The sequence below is a fragment of the Scyliorhinus torazame genome, chromosome 3 (assembly GCF_047496885.1).
Source record: "Scyliorhinus torazame isolate Kashiwa2021f chromosome 3, sScyTor2.1, whole genome shotgun sequence".
NCBI lineage: Eukaryota > Metazoa > Chordata > Chondrichthyes > Carcharhiniformes > Scyliorhinidae > Scyliorhinus > Scyliorhinus torazame.
Window position 1 is genome coordinate 330,763,717 of NC_092709.1, and position 19,577 is coordinate 330,783,293.

Genomic DNA, 19,577 nt, shown 5'->3' on the forward strand with positions numbered 1-19,577 from the left:
TGACCAGAACTGCACACAGTACTCCAGCTGTAGCCTCACCAAAGTTCTATATAGCTCCAACATGGCTGCCTTGCTTTTGTAATCTATTGATCAAGGCAAGTGTACCATATGTTTTTTTTAACCACCCTATTAACCTGCCCTTCTGCCTTCAGAGATCTATTTACAAACGCACCAAGGTCTCTTTGTTCCTCAGGACTTCCCAGTGTGGTGCTATTTTTAGAATATTTCCTTGTCAGATTGCTCCTTCCAAAGTGTACCACCTCACACTCAGGATTAAATTCCTTCTGCCACTTTTCTGCCATTTGACCATCCCATTTATATCTTCCTGTAACCCAAAACTCTCAGCCTCACCGTTAACCACCCGCTCCTCAGGTGAAAGACATAATATTGATTTTGATTTAACATATCAGCCCCCAGCTTCCATGTGTAAATGATCTTTTTGGCACCTAATCAACACCAAGCCTCCTTTGACAGCACTTACCTGAATTCTTGATGCAAGACCTCATCCCTCTTTCTACCTATGCCATTGGTACCAACATGTGCCATGACCTCAGCCTCAGCACCCTCCCCCTTCAGGATGCCCTGAAGCCATTCAGTGACATCCAGGACTCTGGGACCAGGGAGGCAACACAACATCCTGGAGTCACACTGACAACCACAGTAGCGTTTATCTGTTCACCCGAATATGGAATCCTCTATTACTATTGCTCTTCCTCTATTTCCCCCCGTGTGTTCGGATAGGCGGCTTGTGGTGCTAGAAGCTTAACACTCTTCACTCTCTCTGGTGGAACATACTGATGGTCACCCATTCCGGTCCTTCCTCAGGCCCCTGCAGCTGCAGTGTGACCACCTCCCTAGATGTGCTATCCAAGATGCTCTCAGACTTGTGGATGCTCCAGTGTCCCCAGCTGCCATTCCAGTTCTGAAACCCGAACCTCCAGGAGCTGCAGTTGGACGGACGGACGGACGGACGGACGGACGGACGGACGGACGGACGCACGGACGGACGCACGGACGGACGCACGGACGCACACACACCACACACGAGACTGGAAATGTTACCGGATTCCCACATGGAGCAAACTACGATTTTGAGCTCTCCTGATATTACTAAACCCTTTAAATTTAAAACTTCAGTAGGCTATTATATTTTTTAAAATAAATCAACGAAGTCCCTACCTTTGCTAAAACAAATATCCACCAGTCAGCTGCGCTCTTTGAAAACTCCCGGCTCCCCTCACGCTCTTGGAGGATAGAAAAGAAATGATAGGAGCACCTCGCTCCCTCCTCACAGGACTCCCTCTTAAGCACTCCTAATGTCGCCCTTATTACTTATGTAAAATAGCGCACCTTCACATTCAAATCAACTCAAAAGTTTTAAATTGGTTTATTGTTACTTCTTTGCTTTTGTATTACATACCACGATTTATGAAACCTAGGATTCTATTATCTCTAATTAAAGAAAATATTTTTTTGCTTTATGTACCTATTCTTATAGATGTCTATCTAAAATTTTAAGTTACTCTCCCAGTTTTCATGTACTGCTTTAGCATAGAGTGTGTGGGACCCTAACATTCTCTCTTCTATGACAGTTTTCATGGAATGAATTGAAGGAGTTTCTCCAATGAAATCTTATAATTGGTTCATAAAGTTTTACTGCAGACACAAAGGAAAATCTTGCCAGTTATGTTGAGGCCTTAGTAGTGCTCTGAAAGAAACTTGCAGCCCTGAGCCTTATAAATTTCTTAAATCATGATATAGAACAGAGAACAAAGAACAGTACAGTACAGGCCAGGCCTTCGGCCCACAATGTTGTGCCGACCATTTATCCTAATCTAAGATCAACCTAACCTACACCCCTTCAATTTACTGCTGGCCATGTGCCTGTCCAAGAGTCGCTTAAATGTCCCTAATGACTCTGACTCCACCAACTCTGCTGGCAGTGCATTCCACGCACCCACCATTCTCGGTGTAAAGAACCTACCTCTGGCACCTCCCCGATACCTTCATCCAATCATCTTAAAATTATGTCCCCCTCGTGACAACCATTTCTGCCCTGGGGAAAGGTTTCTGGCTACCCACTCTATTCATGCCTCTCATCATCTTGTACACCTCTATCAAGTCATCTCTCTGCCTTCTTCGCTCAAGTGAGAAAAGCCCTAGCTCCCTCAACCTTTCTTCATAAGACATGCACCAGTCCAAGCAGCATCCTGGTAAAGCTTCTCTGCACCCTTTCCAAAGTATCCACACCCTTCTTATAATGAGGCGACCAGAACTGGACACAATATTCCAAGTGTTTCGAACAAGGATTTTATAAAGCTGCAGCAAAACCAATCGGCTTTTAAACTCAATCTCCCTGTTAATAAAAGGCAACACACCATACGCCTTCTTGACAACCCTATCAACCTGGGTGGCAACTTTGAGGGATCTATATACATAGACCCCAAGATCCCTCTGTTCCTCCACACTTCCAAGAATCCTGCCTTTAACCCTGTATTCAGCATTCAAATTCAACCTTCCAAAATGAATCACTTCACATTTATCTAGGTTGAACTCCATCTGCTAGTTCTCAGTCCAGCTTTGCATCCTGTCAATGTCCTGTTGTAACCTGCAACAGCCCTCAACACTAGCTACAACTCCACCAACCTCCGTATCATCGGCAAACTTACTAACCCACTCTTCCACTTCCTCATCCAAGTCATTTATAAACATAACAAAGAGCGGAGATCCCAGAACAGATCCCTGTTGGACACGACTGGCCACCTCCAGGCGGAATACTTTCCATCCACTACCAGTCACTGTCTTCTTTCAGCCAGCCAATTCTGTATCCAGACAGCCAAATTTCCCTGTAAGCCATGCCACCTAACTTTCTGAATAAGCCTACCATGGCGAACCTTATCAAATGCCTTACTGAAATCCATATTCACTACATCCACTACCCAACCTTCATCAATGTGTCTCGTCACATCCTCAAAGAATTCAATGAGGCTTGTGAGGCATGACCTGCCCCTCACAAAGCCATGCTGACTATCTTTAATCAAAGTATGTTTTTCTAAATAATCATAAATCCTATCTCTCAATCGTTTCCAATAATTTGCTCACCACAGATGCAAGACTGTAATTCCCAAGGATTTCCCTATTCCCTTTCTTGAACAGGTGAACAACATTCACCTCCCTCCAATCATCCGGTACTACTCCAGTGGAGAGTGAGGACGCAAAGATCATCACCAACGGCGCAGCAATCGCCTCCCTCGCTTCCCAAAGTAACCTTGGGTATATCCCATAAGGCCCAGGGGACTTATCTAACCTGATGCTTTTCAAAATTTCCAGCACACCCTCCTTCTTAATTTCAACCTGTTCGAGTCTATTAACCTGGTTGACGCTGTTCTGCTGAGCAACAAGGTTCCCCTATCTCGTGACTACTGAAGCAAAATATTCATTTAGGGCCTCCCCAATCTCCTCAGACTCTAGGCACAAGTTCCCTCCACTATCCCTGATCGGCCCTACTCTCACTCTGATCATTCTTTTATTTCTCACACAAGTCTCGAATGCCTTGGGGTTTTCCCTAATCCTTCCCGCCAGTGCTTTTTCATGCCCCCTTCCAGCTCTCCTAAGTCAATTTTTGAGTTCCTTCCTGGCTACCTTGTAACCCTCTAGAGCCGTGGCAGATCCTTACTTCCTCAACGTTATGCAAGCTTCCTTCTTCCTTTTGACTAGAAGCTCCATTTCTCTTGTCATCCAAGGCTCCTTCACCTTACCATTCCTTCCTCGTCTCAGTGGGACAAAACTATCCAGCACTCGTAGCAAGTGCTCCTTAAACAACCCCCACATTACTGTTGTGCATTTCCCCAAGAACAACTGTTCCCCCCTCCCTTTATGCTCCTCAGCACCTGTCTAATAGCAGTATAATTTCCCCTACCCCAATTAAATACCTTCCCATACTGTCTGTTCCTATCCCTGTCCATGGCTATGGTAAAGGTCAAGGAATTGTGGTCACTGTCACCGAAATGCTCTCCCACCGAGACATCTGACACCTGGCCTGGTTTGCTGCCAAGCACCAAATCCAATATGACCACCCCCTAGTCGGTCTATCGACATATTGAGTCAGGAATCCTTCCTGTACACACCTGACAAAATCTGCACCATCCAATCCATTTGCAGTAAGGAGGTTCCAGTTAATATTGGGGAAGTTGAAGTCACCCATGACAACAACTGTTACTTCTGCATCTTTCCAAGATCTGCCGTCCAAACTATACCTCCATTTCTCTGCTGCTATTGGGGGGTCTATAAAAAATTCCCATTAAAGTGACTGCTCCTTTCTTGTTTCTGACTTCCACCCATATTGACTCAGTAGACAAACCCTCCTCGCCTGCCTCCTTTTCTGCAACTGTGATGCACTCCCTAATTAACAGTGCCACTCCACCTCCTCTTTTACTTCCCTCTCTATTCTTCTTAAAATATCTAAACCCCGGAACATCTAACAACCATTCCTACACCTGTGAAATCCATGTCTCCGTAATGGCCACATTGGAAAAAGTTTTGGCTCACTGACCAATAAAAGTTAAGAATTTCACAGATAACTGAAGACTACTGATAATAGTGAAAAATGTCCAACTGTGCACAATCTCTCACTCAAAGGTTTGGCAAGTTATTCAATTTAATTCACGTTTATTTTTCTGTCACTTAGCCAAGGTACATGTACACTTACAGTAACAGGTTCCTTTCAGTGGGTTGCCCTGGTATCGTGTTTCAACATCACACCTAGAAGCAAATTTAATACAGATTAATCAAAGGAATCATGAATTCTTTCCCATTAATTTGGTTCGACATTGTAATTATATAAACATTATGCTTGAAAACATTTCACTTTCGAAATACAAGCGCTAAAAGTTCCCTTAACTAGATGCCTAGAAGATAAAGGAGATAAACTTGTGAAAAGCCCCAAGGTCAGATCTGTACACTTCCCAGTATCACATCTTAGAAATAATGAACTGCCGTGAAAGGAGGTGAATTGACTTAAGAGAAAAGATCAGCCATGGTCTCACTAAACCAAGATGAAAGCTTCAAAGGGCTAAAACAAGAACAAAGTGCTGGAAAACTCAGAAGTTCGGTCAGAAGTTCAGTTTTAAAACTTTTTTTAAAGCATCTATAAAAATACAGTTTAAAGTTTAGAGTCCAATATCGCTTCCTCAGAACTGACGAAACAGATGAGGTTAATGAGTTTTATGCTGTTGAGAAAGGGGATTTGGGGTTCAGGCAAAATAAAAGAGATGGTCAGGAATAGGTTAGAGTGAGGGAGAAATGAAATACCAAAAGCGTCATGGGATAAAAGGCAACAGGAGTGGTACTAGTAGTAGTAAAGAAACAAAGCACTGGTCAGAGTAAGTGTTAATAGCAAAATAAAGGTCAGCTGCGAAAGCAAAAACGTGAAAACAAGATACGAACTGGCAATTGGGGGAAATCAATAAATTCAAAACGGAAGTCAGAGTTAATGGGCTCTAGTTGTTGAACTCAAAAGTTGAACCCAGAAGGCTAACGGAAAGATGAGGTGCTGTTTCTCCAGCTTGCGTTGGGCTCACTGGAACACTGCAGCAAGCCAAGGACAGACATGTGAGCATAAGAGCAAGATGCTGAATTGAAATGACAAGCAACCACAAAGTTGGGGTTATACTCGTGAACGGAGTAGAGGCGTTCAATAAATCAGTCACCCAGTCTGCACTTGGTCTCCCCATTATAGAGGAGGCCACATTCTAAACTATGAATACCGTATAGTAAATCGAAAGAAATACAAGTAAATGGCTGCTTCACTTGGAAGGAATGTTTGGGGCCTTGGACAGTGAAGAGGGAAGAGGTAAAGGGAGTGAGGGGTTACACAGCTTATGATTGCATTGAAAGGTGCCGTGGGAAAGGATAAAATGTTAGGGGTGGTAAAATAGTGGACCAGGGTGTCAGAGGGAGCAGTCCTCTTTTGAATGTTGAGAGGAGAAGGTGTTTAGTGCTGGCATCATGCTGGAGATGCTGGAAATATAGAAGGCCTTCAAATATGAAGGCTGGTGGTGTGGGAACCCTCTTGTAGCTCTGGGAGGGAGAGGCTGGGGTCAGGGCAGAAGTGTAGGAATTGGGTTGAACATGGTTGAGGGCCCTATCAGCCACAATGGGGGGGGGGGGGGGGGCCTCAGGGTTGCAAATTCTCCATTCAGGAAGTAGGAAGAAATGTTGGAAGCTCCACTTTGGAAGGTAGCATCATCTAAACAGATGTGACAGAGTCGGAGGAACTGGGAGACTGGAATGGAGTCTTTACAGCAAGCAGGATGTGACAAAATGTAGCAGAGGTAGCTCTGGAAGTTAGTGGCCTTGTAATGAACATTTCTGATTTGTAACCCCAGAAATGGAGACAAAGAAATCAAGAAAGGGAATTGTTGGAGATGGACTATTGACCAGAAGACCGTAAGATATAGGAGCAAAATTAGGCCATTCGGCCCATTGAATCTGCTCCATCATTCAATCATGGTTGATATGTGCCTTCTCGCCATAACCCCTGATCCTTTATTTTGTTTTTTTAAATTTAGATTACCCAATTTTTTTTTTCTCCAATTAAGAGACAATCCACCTAACCTGCACATCTTTGGGTTGTGGGGGTGCAACTCATAGACATGGGGAGAATGTGCAAACCCCACACAGACAGTGACCCGGGGCTGGGATCGAACCCGGGTCCTCAGCACCGTAGGCAGCAGTGCTAACGACTGTGCCACCATGCTGCCCTCTGACCCCCTTATTAATCAAGAAATCCCCTTATTAATCAACAACACCAGATTTGTGCTTGAGGTGCTGTTACCTACAGGGCTACAGACCAAGAGCAGGAAGGTGGAATTAGACAGAATAGTTCTTTCTTAGAACATAAGAACTAGGAGCAGAAGGCAGCAATTTAGCCTTTTGAGCCTGCTCTACGGTTCAATACGATCATGGCTGATCTCATCATGGCCTCATCGTCACCTTCTCTGCCCGTTCTCCATAATCCTTGAACCATTAGCAATTAAAAATCTGTTTGACTCCTCCTTAAATTTACTCACTGCCCCAGCATCCACCGTACTCTGGGTTAGTGAGTTCCACAGTTTCATGACTGGATTCTCAGCCGTCGGGAGTTTCCAGGCGGCGTGGGGCTGCCCCACAATGGGAAACCCCATTGACCAGCCAGCGTGCTGAACCAGAAATCTGCCGTGGCAAGACGGAGAACCCAGCCCTTTACCTTTATACTCTATTCCTTCAGCTATAAATGCCCAAATTCAATTCACTTTGTCTTATCTGCTGTACCTGCATGCTGATTTTCTGCGAATCATGCACTAGATACCCATATCCCTCTGCATCGGAGCACCCTGATGTTTCTCCCCATTTAGATAATAAGTTGCCTTTTTAATTTTCTGACCAAAATTGATAACCTCACACATATCCATGTTAAACTCCATCTGCCACATTTTGACCCAGTCACCAAACCTATATCCAGTTGTAAGGTTATTTCCTCAATGCAACTTACTGTCCCACCGATTTTAATGTAATCTGCAAATTTGGCTATAGAACCTTCTATCCCTAAATTCACGTCATTAATATAGATTGTAAATCATTGGGGGCCCCAAGGACGGAATCTTGTGACACCATACCAGTTACATCTTGTCATCCAGAAAAAGTCACAATTATGCCGACTGTCTTCTGTCCGTCAGCCAGTCTTCTATCCAAGCTAGTAAATTATCCCTAACCCCATATGATCTAACCTTGTGTATTAACCTTCTGTGCGGCACCTTGCCAAACGCCTTCCGGAAGTCCAGGTATACTACATCTACAGGATCCCCATTAGCCACTTGGCTTGTTACATCTTCGAAGAATTTGGCAAATTAGTCAAACAATATTTATCCTTCATAAAGCCATGCTGACGCTGATGGATTGAATATTGCTCTCCAAATGTCCTGATATTATTTCCTTAATAATTCATAGATTCATAGAATTTACAGTACGGAAGGAGACCATTCGACCCATCGAGTCTGCCCCAGCCCTCGGAAAGAGCACACTACCCAAGCCCATGCCTCCACCCCATCCCTGTAACCCATTAACACCACCTAACCTTTTGGACACTAAGGGCAGGGTCAATAACCAGGAGCATAGATTTACAGGAAGGAGCAGGAGATTTAGAGAGGATTTGAACAAAAATGTTTTTACCCAGAGGGTGGTGGGAATCTGGAACTCGCTGCCTGAAAGAGTGGTCTACTGGGGCTGTTTAGCACACTGGGCTAAATCGCTGGCTTTGAAAGCAGACAAAGGTAGGCCAGCAGCAAGGTTCAATTCCCGTAACAGCCTCCCCGAACAGGCGTCGGAATGTGGCGACTAGGGGCTTTTCACAGTAACTTCATTGAAGCCTACTTGTGACAATAAACAATTTTCATTCATTCATTCATTTCATTCATTCATTCATTCAGTATAGCCTAACCTGCACTTCTTTGGACTGTGGGAGGAAACCGGAACACCGAGAAAACCCACGTAGGCACGGGGAGAAAATGCAAACTCCACACAGACAGTCACCCGAGACCGGAATTGAACCTGGGACCCTGGAGTTGAGGCAGCTAACCACTGCACCACTGTGTCCAACAATTTCCCAACAACAGATGTTAAACTAACTCGGCTGTAACTTCTTACATTCTACCTCCCTCCCTTTTTGAACAGGGCGTTAAATTAGTATTTTTACAATGCACTGGAATCTTTCCCATGTCCAGAGAGTTTTGCAGTATCATCACCAATGGATCCACCATCTCCGCTGACACTTCCTTTAATACCCTAGGTTGGAGACCACCAAGCCCAGGGTATGTGTCTGCCTTTAATCCCAGTAGGGTGGCACAGCGGTTAGCACTGCTGTCTCACAGCCCCAGTTCCCAGGTTCAATTTCAGCCTCAGGTGACTGTCTGTGTGGAGTTAGATGTTTTCCCTCTATCTGCGTGGGTTTACTCTCACAGTCCAAAGATGTGCTGGCTAAGTGGATTGGACATGATAAATTGCCTTCTTGGGTGGGTTTCAGGAATAGGGCCGGGGATTGGGCCTAGGTAGGGTGTTCTTTCGAGGGGCAGACTCGATGGGCCTATGGCTTCTTTCTGCACTGTAGGGATTCTATGAAGTTTGTTGAATGTGGTTTCCCAACTGAGGCCGATTGTTCTAAGTTCCACATCTTCCAAGGGCGAAGGGTAGAAACTGGAAGCAAAATTGATAAATTTGTCCAGTTCAAGAGGAGAACAAGCAGCGCCAATATAGTCATTGTCGGACCAGAGAAAGAGGGGCCCTGCATAGGGCTGGAACAAGAAATGTTCCACAGACTTCACAAAAGAACAGGCATAACTAGGGTCCACGTAGGTACCTATAGCCATGCCTTCTATCTGGAGACGTGAGACAAGTTAACGAGAAATTGTTCAATGAGAGAAGTTCAGCCAGGTGGAGAAGGGTGGCTGTGGACCGGGACTGTTCAGGTTTCAACCAGAGTTGAAGCATCAACGATGACAAGATTTGGGGAAACTCTGTTCCTCCAATAGTCCAATATGATGTTTTGCACCCAAAAATAGACAATCAGAGAACACCGATGTAAGGTAATTAGAAAAAAAGTACCCGAGGGGAGATGAGATGTTTAAAATGCAGGGAGTTCTAATCTCACACACACTGCCTTCAACAAATTCAATACCAAAGAAAATACCCATTCTTCACAATTCAAGTTAAAAATGGTCACTTGCATCAGGCTTCAAATAATAGCTTTCAAAAGAGACAGAATTATGGTATCAAGAGTGGAGAATAAAACACTTTACCCCAGCCATTATTGACCTGCCCAAGATTCCAGATTAGCCCTCAGGTAGGTTCAAGATCACAATCACCATTGTTTTAAATAGAGTTTTTCTGTGATATTATAGACCGGAATTATCCCCAAGGGCCCCAAATAGATTTTCTTAAGCTTCTGAAAAAGTTAATATTGTTAATTCTGACTCCCCAATTTTCTCCCCTCCTATTCTGAAGGCTTCAACTGGTGCAAAGAACAAAGAAAAGTACAGCACAGGAACAGGCCCTTCAGCCCTCCAAGCCCGTGCCGACCATGCTGCCCGACTAAACTACAATCTTCTGCACTTCCTGGTTCCGTATCCCTCTATTCCCATCCTATTCATGTATCCCTGCAGCGGCAGGGATGCCCTCGGAGGACGTTCGCCAAGCAGGCATCCTTCTTCAAACACTGAGCGAGAAAGCAGAAAGAACGTGCAACTTCTAGCAGAATCAAAGTCATACACAAGGACGTCTTCCAGAAAGAGGCGGTGCATCATATGGGTGAGAGACAGCCATTTTGTCCCCAAAGGCTCCTAGATTAATTCTCAGTCTCTGCTGCATTAGTTCACCCCAAGGATAGGCAATAAATGAAATGCTGGTCTTGTCAGCATCACTCACGTCTCGTGAACAAATAATTAGAAAGGCAGGAAGGCTGTTGAAATGCTATAATTGGCAGATCTTTCTGGGCCGGATGGTTAAAGCTAATGGCCAAAGTAGATGAACATGCTGGATGACTACCATCTTTTTCAGAGGTTTGTGTGTGTATCAATTGAAGTATTATGGAACAAAATTTGATACTAAGCCACACAAGATAATATTGAACCAGGTGAACAAAGGCTCACTAGAGGTAGGTTTTAAGGAGCACCTTGAAGAAGAAAAGTGGAGAAGAGAGTCAGAAAAGTTCAGGGAAGGAATTCCAGAGCTTAGGGCCAAAGCTACTCAAGGCATGGCAGCGAATAGTGGAGTGAATAAAATCAGGAATGTTCAAGAAGCCAGGGAAGGATTTGAAAACAAGGAACAACATTTTAAAAATTATAGTATTATTTGACTGGGAACCAATGTAGGTCAGCAATCAACGGACAGGATGGGATTTAGACACAGGCAGAGCTTTGAACGACCTCAAATTTATGGGTCGCAGTGAGCACAAAGACAGTGAGGAGGAGTAGGTTGGAATAATCACGTCTGGAGGTTACGAAGAAACAATGTTCAGTAGTTGATAAACTGAGGCACGGTTGATGTTACGGAGAGGAAAATAGGTGGGGGTATTAATGATGGTCCAGATTTTTGATAGGAATTCTGCCCCCATAATGTATATTCTACAAAAAAATCAATGCTGAGCATTACGAATACAACTAGCTCTGAACCTAATAGAATTTTTTTTTGCGAGACTTACTAACTTCATAGATTGCATCAATATAAACTCGAGGTTCAAACTTATGATTGTTTTGCTGATGTTTCTATATCAGAATAAGGCCTTAATATCAAACGGTGTATGTAATAGATGCTGAAAACAATGTTTGATGTGAAAACTGAATACAGTAACAAAACATCTGTGGCAAGAAAATGAATTGAATAATATCCTCCTGCACTTGGTGTATCTCAGAACAACAGATGCCTGCAGTTTATGAGGGGTTCTTTTTAAATTACTCTCCAAACATTCAATTTGATTGCGTTAGCTTGCTCATTAACTGAAAATATCATGGTCACAAAGTGGAACTGAAATATATGGAAATTTTACAGCAGCCATAAACCTCCACAAGAAGCAGTGTGCACATAAAAAGCTGAATGGAACTTACAGCTGACACTTGTCGCCTTTAATTCCTTTTGTTGTGCAGAAGCATTTTCCTGATTCGGTATTGCAGATGGTCGCGTGTCCGTTGCACTTGCAGGCTTGGGGAAGCAAACAAAATCAAACAATTCAGCCAGTGAAAAATTACAAAAACAACCATTCATCTTTGCTCACTGTGCATGAAATGAATGGGCTAATTTACGCCGGGTCTATTGCCATGCTGCTTGCACCACGATACAACAACTTCAATGGAATGAGACATCCCAAGGCTCTTCACAAGATTATTATTAAAAAAGTAGCACACCAAATCACAGACGCCCATATTAGATCAGATGACAAAGAGGTGAGCGAGGCAAGCGAGGTAGAGAGAGACAGAGGTGCAGGAAGCAAGTTCCATAATTTGGCACCAAGACAATTGAAGGCACAGCCACTAATGGTGGAGCAATTAGAATCTGGAGTGCGAAAGAGGCCAGAAGTAGGGAAGCGCAGATATCTCAGGGGGTTGTGGGGCTAGAGGAGATTACAGAGATGGGGGGAGGGGTATGAGGCCATGGAGGGATTTGAAAACAAGGAGGAAAATTTTAAAATCAATACAAGGTGTTACACCAAGAGCCAACATGGGTCAACAAGCGCATGGATGACAGGGGAATGGGGCTTGCTGTGAGTAATGACACAAGCAGCAGAGTTTTGAATAACCTCAAGTTTATGAAGGGCAGAATGGGAGAAACAAGCCAGGAATGTGTTGGAATTGTTGAGGCTGGATAATAAATGCGTGGATGAGGGTTTCAACAGCAGCTGAGTTGAGGCAGGGGCGAAGTCGAGCTGTGTTATGAAGGTGGAAATAGGTGCTGCTTGAGATGGGCATCACCCCCAATTTTGGAAAAGGAACCACTACTGCACCATCGTGGCAGTTCCATTTTCCATACCAGCTTCATAAGACAGTAAATGCATGGAAAATTGTAGGCCACTTCAAACTGTTGTCTGGGTTAAGGTTGCCCCATTTATCTCATTGATGTTCCTGTCAGGCATGGGGGTGGTTTAGCTCAGTGGGCAAGACAGCACGGATTCATTCCCATACCGGCTAAGGTTATTCATAAAGGCCCCACCTTCTCAAACTTGCCCCTGGCCTGAGATTCTCAAGTTAAACCACCACCACTCGGTCCTCCCCCCTCAAAGGAGAAAGCAGCCTAAGGTCGCCTTGGACAATGGCGACTTTACCTTTTAGACAGAGACGAGATTCTTGACCAGCCATAACTGGATTTAAATTGTGAATGGAGATGAAAGGATAGTGAGCACACACATTACACCACCCAGTCAGACATAATTATTTATCAATCAGCTCAAATATCTATTTTACAGTTTCAGTTCAACTGAAATGACCATGGATTATTTCTATTCAACCATGGCATAATGTCACCAAGTATTGATGTGGCATCACGCTATAATTTATAAATTAAATTAACTCCTGGTTAAAACTGTGCCATTGAGGGACCAAATTAACTCCAGTTACTTCCGCAGAAGAGGAAACTTCACTGCTTTCATATACCTCAGCTAAAATATTACAGAGCAGCACAGTGGTTAGCACTGTTGCTTCCCAGCTCCAGGGAACGAGGTTCGATTCTCGGTTTGGTTCACTGTCTATGCGGAGTCTGCATGTTCTCCCAGTGTCTACGTGGGTTTCCTCCGGGTGCTCCGGTTTCCTCCCACAGTCCAAAGATGTGTGGGTTTGGTGGATTGGCCATGCTAAATTGCCCTTGGTGTCCAAAAAGCTTAGGTCGGGTTGCTGGGATGGGGTGGAGGTGTGGGCTTGGCTGTGGTTCTCTCTTTGGGGGGTGGGGTGCTCTCTTTGGGGGCCGGTGCAGACTCGATGGGCCAAATAGCCTCCTTCTGCACTGTAAATTCTATGATCTATGAGTGCATCATCCAACCATTTTGTCAACTGAAGGGTCGGCACAAAGGGAACAGTTCTATAGAAAAGACGATCCTAATTCATGTGCAAAGGGCAACTCGTGCAGGAAGGCAGAATTGATATTCATGAGATTTCACTGGGAAAAGGAAAGAAGACAACTGAGACAAGGCCTTTTGATGCAGCCTTTTCCAGCCAGACTGGGCGTTGGATTTAAACCTGGGTCCCAAGAGCATTAACCTGGGCCCTCTGGATTATCAGTTCAGTGGCATTATCACTATGCCATCGTCTTCCCACTCAGAATCTCTGCAGTGCAGGAGGCCATTCGGCCCATTGGGTCTGCACCAACTCTCTGAAAGAGTACTTCAGCCAAGCTCATTTCTCCGCCCTATCCCATTAACCCCTTAATCTAACCTACACATTGTTTTAGACAGTAAGGGGCAATTTGGCATAGCCAATCTACCTAACCTGCACATCTTTGGACTCTGGGAGGATACCTGGGCACCAGGAGGAAACCCACGCAGACATGAGGAGAATGTACAAACTCTGCACAGACAGTGACCCAAGGCTGGCATTGAGTCCGGGTCCCTGGTGCTGAGACAGCAGTGCTAACTAACCACTGTGCTAAACCCAACCTGTGCTCAGGAAGTCCTGAGTGACGATGACAGACCGCTGCAGGAGTCCACCTATGGGAAAGCATGAAGCAAGACACTTGTCGTATCTGTACTGAGTCTGGTTATTACTGATCAATGCAGTTCACAACTTAAGGTTTTAAACTAATATGGCAGGGAGATGGGAACCAGATTAGGAAGTTGGGGTCAGTAAAGAGGCAGCAACTAAAGCCAGTAAGGTACTAGATAATAAACTCAATGTGACTACGGGGAAGAGTAGACAGGGAAGAGATGATGAACGCAAAGGGACATGTGGTCTGAGGTGCATTTGTTTCAATGCGAGAAATGTAGCAGGTAAGGCAGATGAATTTAGGGCTTGGATTAGTACCTGGGAATATGATGTTATTGGTATTACGGAGACTTGGTTGAAGGAAGGGCAAGACTGGCAACTAAATAACCCAGGGTATAGATGGGGAGGTGAAAGGGGTGGAGGAGTTGCATTACTGGTCAGAGATGATATCACAGCTGTGATTAAGGAGGGCACGATGGAGGATTCGAGCACGGAGGCAATATGGGTAGCGCTAAGAAATAGGAAGGGTGCAGTAACGTTGTTGGGACTTTACTACAGGCCTCCCAAAAGGGAGCATGAAATATACGGTCAAATATGTAGGCAGATTATAGAAAAATGTAGGAGCAATAGGGTGGTCGTGCTGGGAGATTTTAACTTCCCCAACATTGAATGGGACTCATGTAGTGTTGGAAGCATAGATGGAGCAGAATTTGTAAGGAGCATCCAGGAGAGGTTTTTTTAGAGCCGTATGTAAATAGTCCAACTCGGGAAGGGGCCATACTGGACCTGGTATTGGGGAATGATCCCGGCCAGGTGGTTGAAGTTTCAGTCAGTGATTACTTTGGGAATAGCGATCACAATTCCCTAAGTTTTAGAATACTCATGGACAAAGACAAGAGTGGTCCTAAAGGAAGAGTGCTAAATTGGGTAAAACCCAAGTATAACAAAATTCGACAGGAGCTAGGGAATGTGGATTGGGAGCAGCGGTTTAAGAGTAAATCCACATTTGAAATGTGGGAGTCTTTTCAGGAAAGGTTGATTAGAGTGCAGGACAGACATGTCCCTGTGAAAATGAGGGATAGAAATGTCAAGATTAGGGAATCATGTATGACGGTTGGAATTGAGAGACTAGCTAAGATGAAAAAGGAAGCATACATAAGGTCCAGGCTTTGATGAAGCTTTGGAGGAGTATCGGGAAAGTAGGACAAATCTCAAACGCGCAATAAAGAGGGCTAAAAGGGGTCATGAAATATCTTTGTCTAACACGGTTAAGGAAAATCCCAAAGCCTTTTATTCGTATATAAGGAGCAAAAGGATTGGCCCACTCAAAGACAAAAGAGGGAATTTATGCGCGGAGTCAGAGGAAATGGGTGAGATTCTTAATGAGTACTTTGCATCGGTATTCACCAAGGAGAGGGACATGACGGATGTTGAGGCTAGGGATGGATGTTTAAATACTCTAGGTCAAGTCAGCATAAGGAAGGGGGAAGTTTTGGGTATTCTAAAAGGCATTAAGGTGGACAAGTCCCCAGGTCCGGATGGGATCTATCCCAGGTTACTGAGGGAAGGAAGGGACAAAATAGCTGGGGCCTTAACAGATATCTTTGCAACATCCTTGACCACGGCTGAGGTGCCGGAAGACTGGAGAATTGCTCTTGTTGTCCCTTTGTTTAAGAAGGGTAGCAGGGATAATCCAGAGAATTATAGACCCGTGAACTTGACGTCAGTGGTAGGCAAACTGTTGGGAGAAGATACTGAGGAATAGGATCTATTCACATTTGGAAGAAAATAGACTTATCAGTGATAGGCAGCATGGTTTTGTGCAGGGAAGATCATGACTTACAAACCTATTAGAATTCTTTGAGGAAGTGACAAAGTTAATTGATGAGGGAAAGGTTGTAGATGTCATACACATGGACTTCAGTAAGGCATTTGATAAAGTTTCCCATGGAAGGTTGATGGAAAAAGTGAAGTCGTATGGGGTTCAGGTGTGCTAGCTAGATGGATAAAGAACTGGCTGGGCAACAGGAGGCAGAGTAGTGGTGGAAGGGAGTGTCTCAAAATGGAGCAAGGTGACTAGTGGTGTTCCACAGGGATCCGTGCTCGGACCACTGTTGTTTGTGATATACATAAATGATCTGGACGAAGGTATAGGTGGTCTGATTAGCAAGTTTGCAGATGATACCAAGATTGGTGGAGTTGCAGATAGCGAGGAGGACTGTCAGAGAATGCAGCAAAATATAGATTGATTGGAGAGTTGGGCAGAGAAATGGCAGACGGAGTTCAATCCAGGCAAATGAGAGGTGATGCATTTTGGAAGATCTAATTCAAGAGCGGACTCTACGGTCAATGGAAGAGTCCAGGAGAAAATTGATGTACAGAGAGATCTGGGAGTTCACGTCCATTGTACCCTGAAGGTGGCAACGCAGGTCGATAGAGTGGTCAAGACATGCTTGCCTTCAACGGACGGGGTATGAGTAGAGTCGGCAGGTCATGTTACAGTTGTATAGAACTTTGGTTAGGCCACATTTGGAATACTGCGTGCAGTTCTGGTCACATTACCAGAAGGATGTGGAGGCTTTAGAGGGTGCAGAGGAGGTTCACCAGGATGTTGCCTGGTATGGAGGGTGCTAGCTATGAAGAAGGGTTGAGTAGATTAGGATTGTTTTCGTTGGAAAGACGGAGGTTGAGGGGGGACCTGATTGAGGTCTACAAAATTATGAGAGGTATGGACAGGGTGGATAGCAACAAGCTTTTTCCAAGAGTGGGGGCGTCAATTACAAGGGGTCACAATTTCAAGGTGAGAGGGGGAAAGTTTAAGGGAGATGTGCATGGAAAGTTTTTTACGCAGAGAGTGATGGGTGCCTGGAACACTTTGCCAGCGCAGGTGGTAGGGGTGGGCACGATAGCACCATTCAAGATGCATCTAGACAGATATATGAACGGGCAGGGAACAGAGGGAAGTAGATCCTTGGAAAATAGGTGACAGGTTTAGATAAAGGATCTGGATCGGCGCAGGCTGGGACGGCCGAAGGGCCTGTTCCTGTGCTGTAATTTTCTTTGTTCTTTGACCCTTCTACAAATAAAGGGATAAAAACTCAACTTCAAACAGTTACTCCAAACCTCAGATGAACTCCAACTTTGTGAGGCATGATGATGCAGGCAGGCAATAACTCTTCAGCACAGAGCATAATCACACAGCACAAGGCAAAGAACAGAGATTCCCAGAAGTTGTAAATTAATCTTCTTTATGCAAAGGCAGCAGATGACTCGCAACAAATTCAGTTCAAAAGAACATGACCATGGAACCACTGGCAATGGATGTTACATACCTCAAACCAAAAAAATTGCACTATAAATAAATAAATACAATCAAATATTGACAATCAATTATTCCTCAGTTGCTCAAAAAAGTGGCGGGAGTTCTTGAGCCATGAAAGAATCAGATTTGATTCCCAGAATCTTTTTTGCACCCAGTCATTGTGAAGTTTCACAGATTAAGCCATTTTCATTTCACCTTCAACATAACTCCAGGGCAGCTGGCACCTCTGTGCCCTAGAAGTCAAGGTCTGGAGAAGGAAGACATTGTGAGAAATTAGGGGTTTATTAGTAAATTGATACTTACATTGGCAACTCCCTCCATTTTTAGGATCTCCATAATAACCAGAGATGCAAGTTTCACAGTGGTTCCCAGTTGTTAGATCTTCACATTTCTCACAGATGCTTTCATTAACACACTTGCTGTGGCCATTACACTGGCAAGCTAAGAGGAACAAAAACAACATGTTTTCATCCAATGCGAGGTATAAAATGACAAGTATCAACTAATACACCAGTTCCTCGCTCCAAACATTGCACATTACTTCTTGGACATAATGCATGAGAATAGTTAGTTTCTATTTGTCTGTGAAAGGTCAGTAAATTCTATGATCTATGATTTACTAACCTGGACACTGGATAAAGGACCAGTTGTATTTTGTTTCTGCTGGGCACATGCTGACATTCAGAATGGGTAAATAGGGGGTATTTACTGTGGGGATTTTCACAGGTCCTCGATAAGATCCTTCTATACACTGTCCCTTTCCAGTATTGCTGGGGTCAGTACACCACCCGCATCCTGGTTGTTCCAAGCACTGACTGCATGTTCGATAACCAGAACAATTTTCAGCTATGGTGACAGAAAAGGCATGCATCATCAACACATTGTTTTCATGTTCATCTGTGATTCCGCACAAAAAAGATTCACACATTATTCATAAACAAGAGGACAGGGCTAATGTGTGAAGACAGAGTGCAACCAGAAAAGAAAATTGTCCAAAGGGATTATACAACAAGTGCAGGGGTGAGAGTGGCAGAATATAATACGGTCTGAAAGTTAGTAGCCGAACACAGTGGTATGAATTTTTTTTATTTTGCAACAATGGATCATGTACAAATTATGGCGCAAAACAGCAAACTGGCTAAAGTGAAGAGCTGGAAGATTATAGTGCTTTGTATCATCTGTGGTGCGATGCAAATGTTTCCAGACCACTTCAAATGGGTGGAATTGCAAAAGTACCAGTAAATGGCAATTACTTACACCTCACAAAAGATCCACTGATTTTAGTCTTGAGAAGTTTACAATCATTAGAACGTTAGGTGTTTATGCAGCACTGAGATTTTAGCAACTAAAGGTTATATTCAAGCACAATCTCATTTACTGAAAAACATTTCAACCCACATTTAGAAATTGCGAAAGTGTGCGGGGGGAGGGAGGAGGATGCAGTAGGAGGCAAAAAACGAGACATAAAAATACAACTACTGTGAAGGTTCTATGCAATCATACATAGTCCTCTAGTTACATGCAGCAACAACTCCTTGATTTGAAAGAGGGGATTTAAATTTAAAGTCATGTCCTCAATGAATTCAGATAATTTTTAGGAATGCAGATTGGCCTGTCAAATTTGGTTTGATAGAATAAGATGTCCAAGAACAGTGAGTGAAAAAGATATTAAGAAGAGGATTTTCCTAAAAACATTTTATTGACAAAGCAAAATTATATCCTATTCTCCATGAAGATGTGAGGCAAAGTTTTATAGATAGATAGTTGTTAGCAATGTTACATTAGCAAACAAGCAGACATGTCCACATAGACACACACAATGAATTATGAGGTTCCTTTAATAACAAAAAGATATAGCATGTTACATTGGCAATTAAGGACTGCAAATTCCACCAGAACAATTCTGAGTTAAGGATACTACCAAATTGACAGAAACACTGTACAAATCTGCAAAGATTAGTAGATTAGATGGTCAGAAACTGGTCAAATTTTAAGAACCAGCTAAGAACGACAAGAAAATAACAAGGAGAAAGAGAGAAAGC

At 43.8% G+C, this 19,577-nt stretch overlaps 1 protein-coding gene across 1 annotated transcript in view; it reads right to left on the reverse strand.

Moving 5' to 3' along the window:
• The window catches only part of atrn (attractin), a 471,138-nt gene that overhangs the window by 251,223 nt on the left and 200,338 nt on the right, over positions 1–19,577 (reverse strand). The window contains exons 18-21 of the mRNA XM_072497666.1: positions 18,160–18,381; positions 17,839–17,976; positions 11,634–11,727; positions 4,709–4,761 (exon numbers count right to left, since the gene is read on the reverse strand). Of these exons, the coding sequence (XP_072353767.1) occupies positions 4,709–4,761; positions 11,634–11,727; positions 17,839–17,976; positions 18,160–18,381 (507 nt within the window). The remainder of the gene's footprint in view (positions 1–4,708; positions 4,762–11,633; positions 11,728–17,838; positions 17,977–18,159; positions 18,382–19,577) is intronic.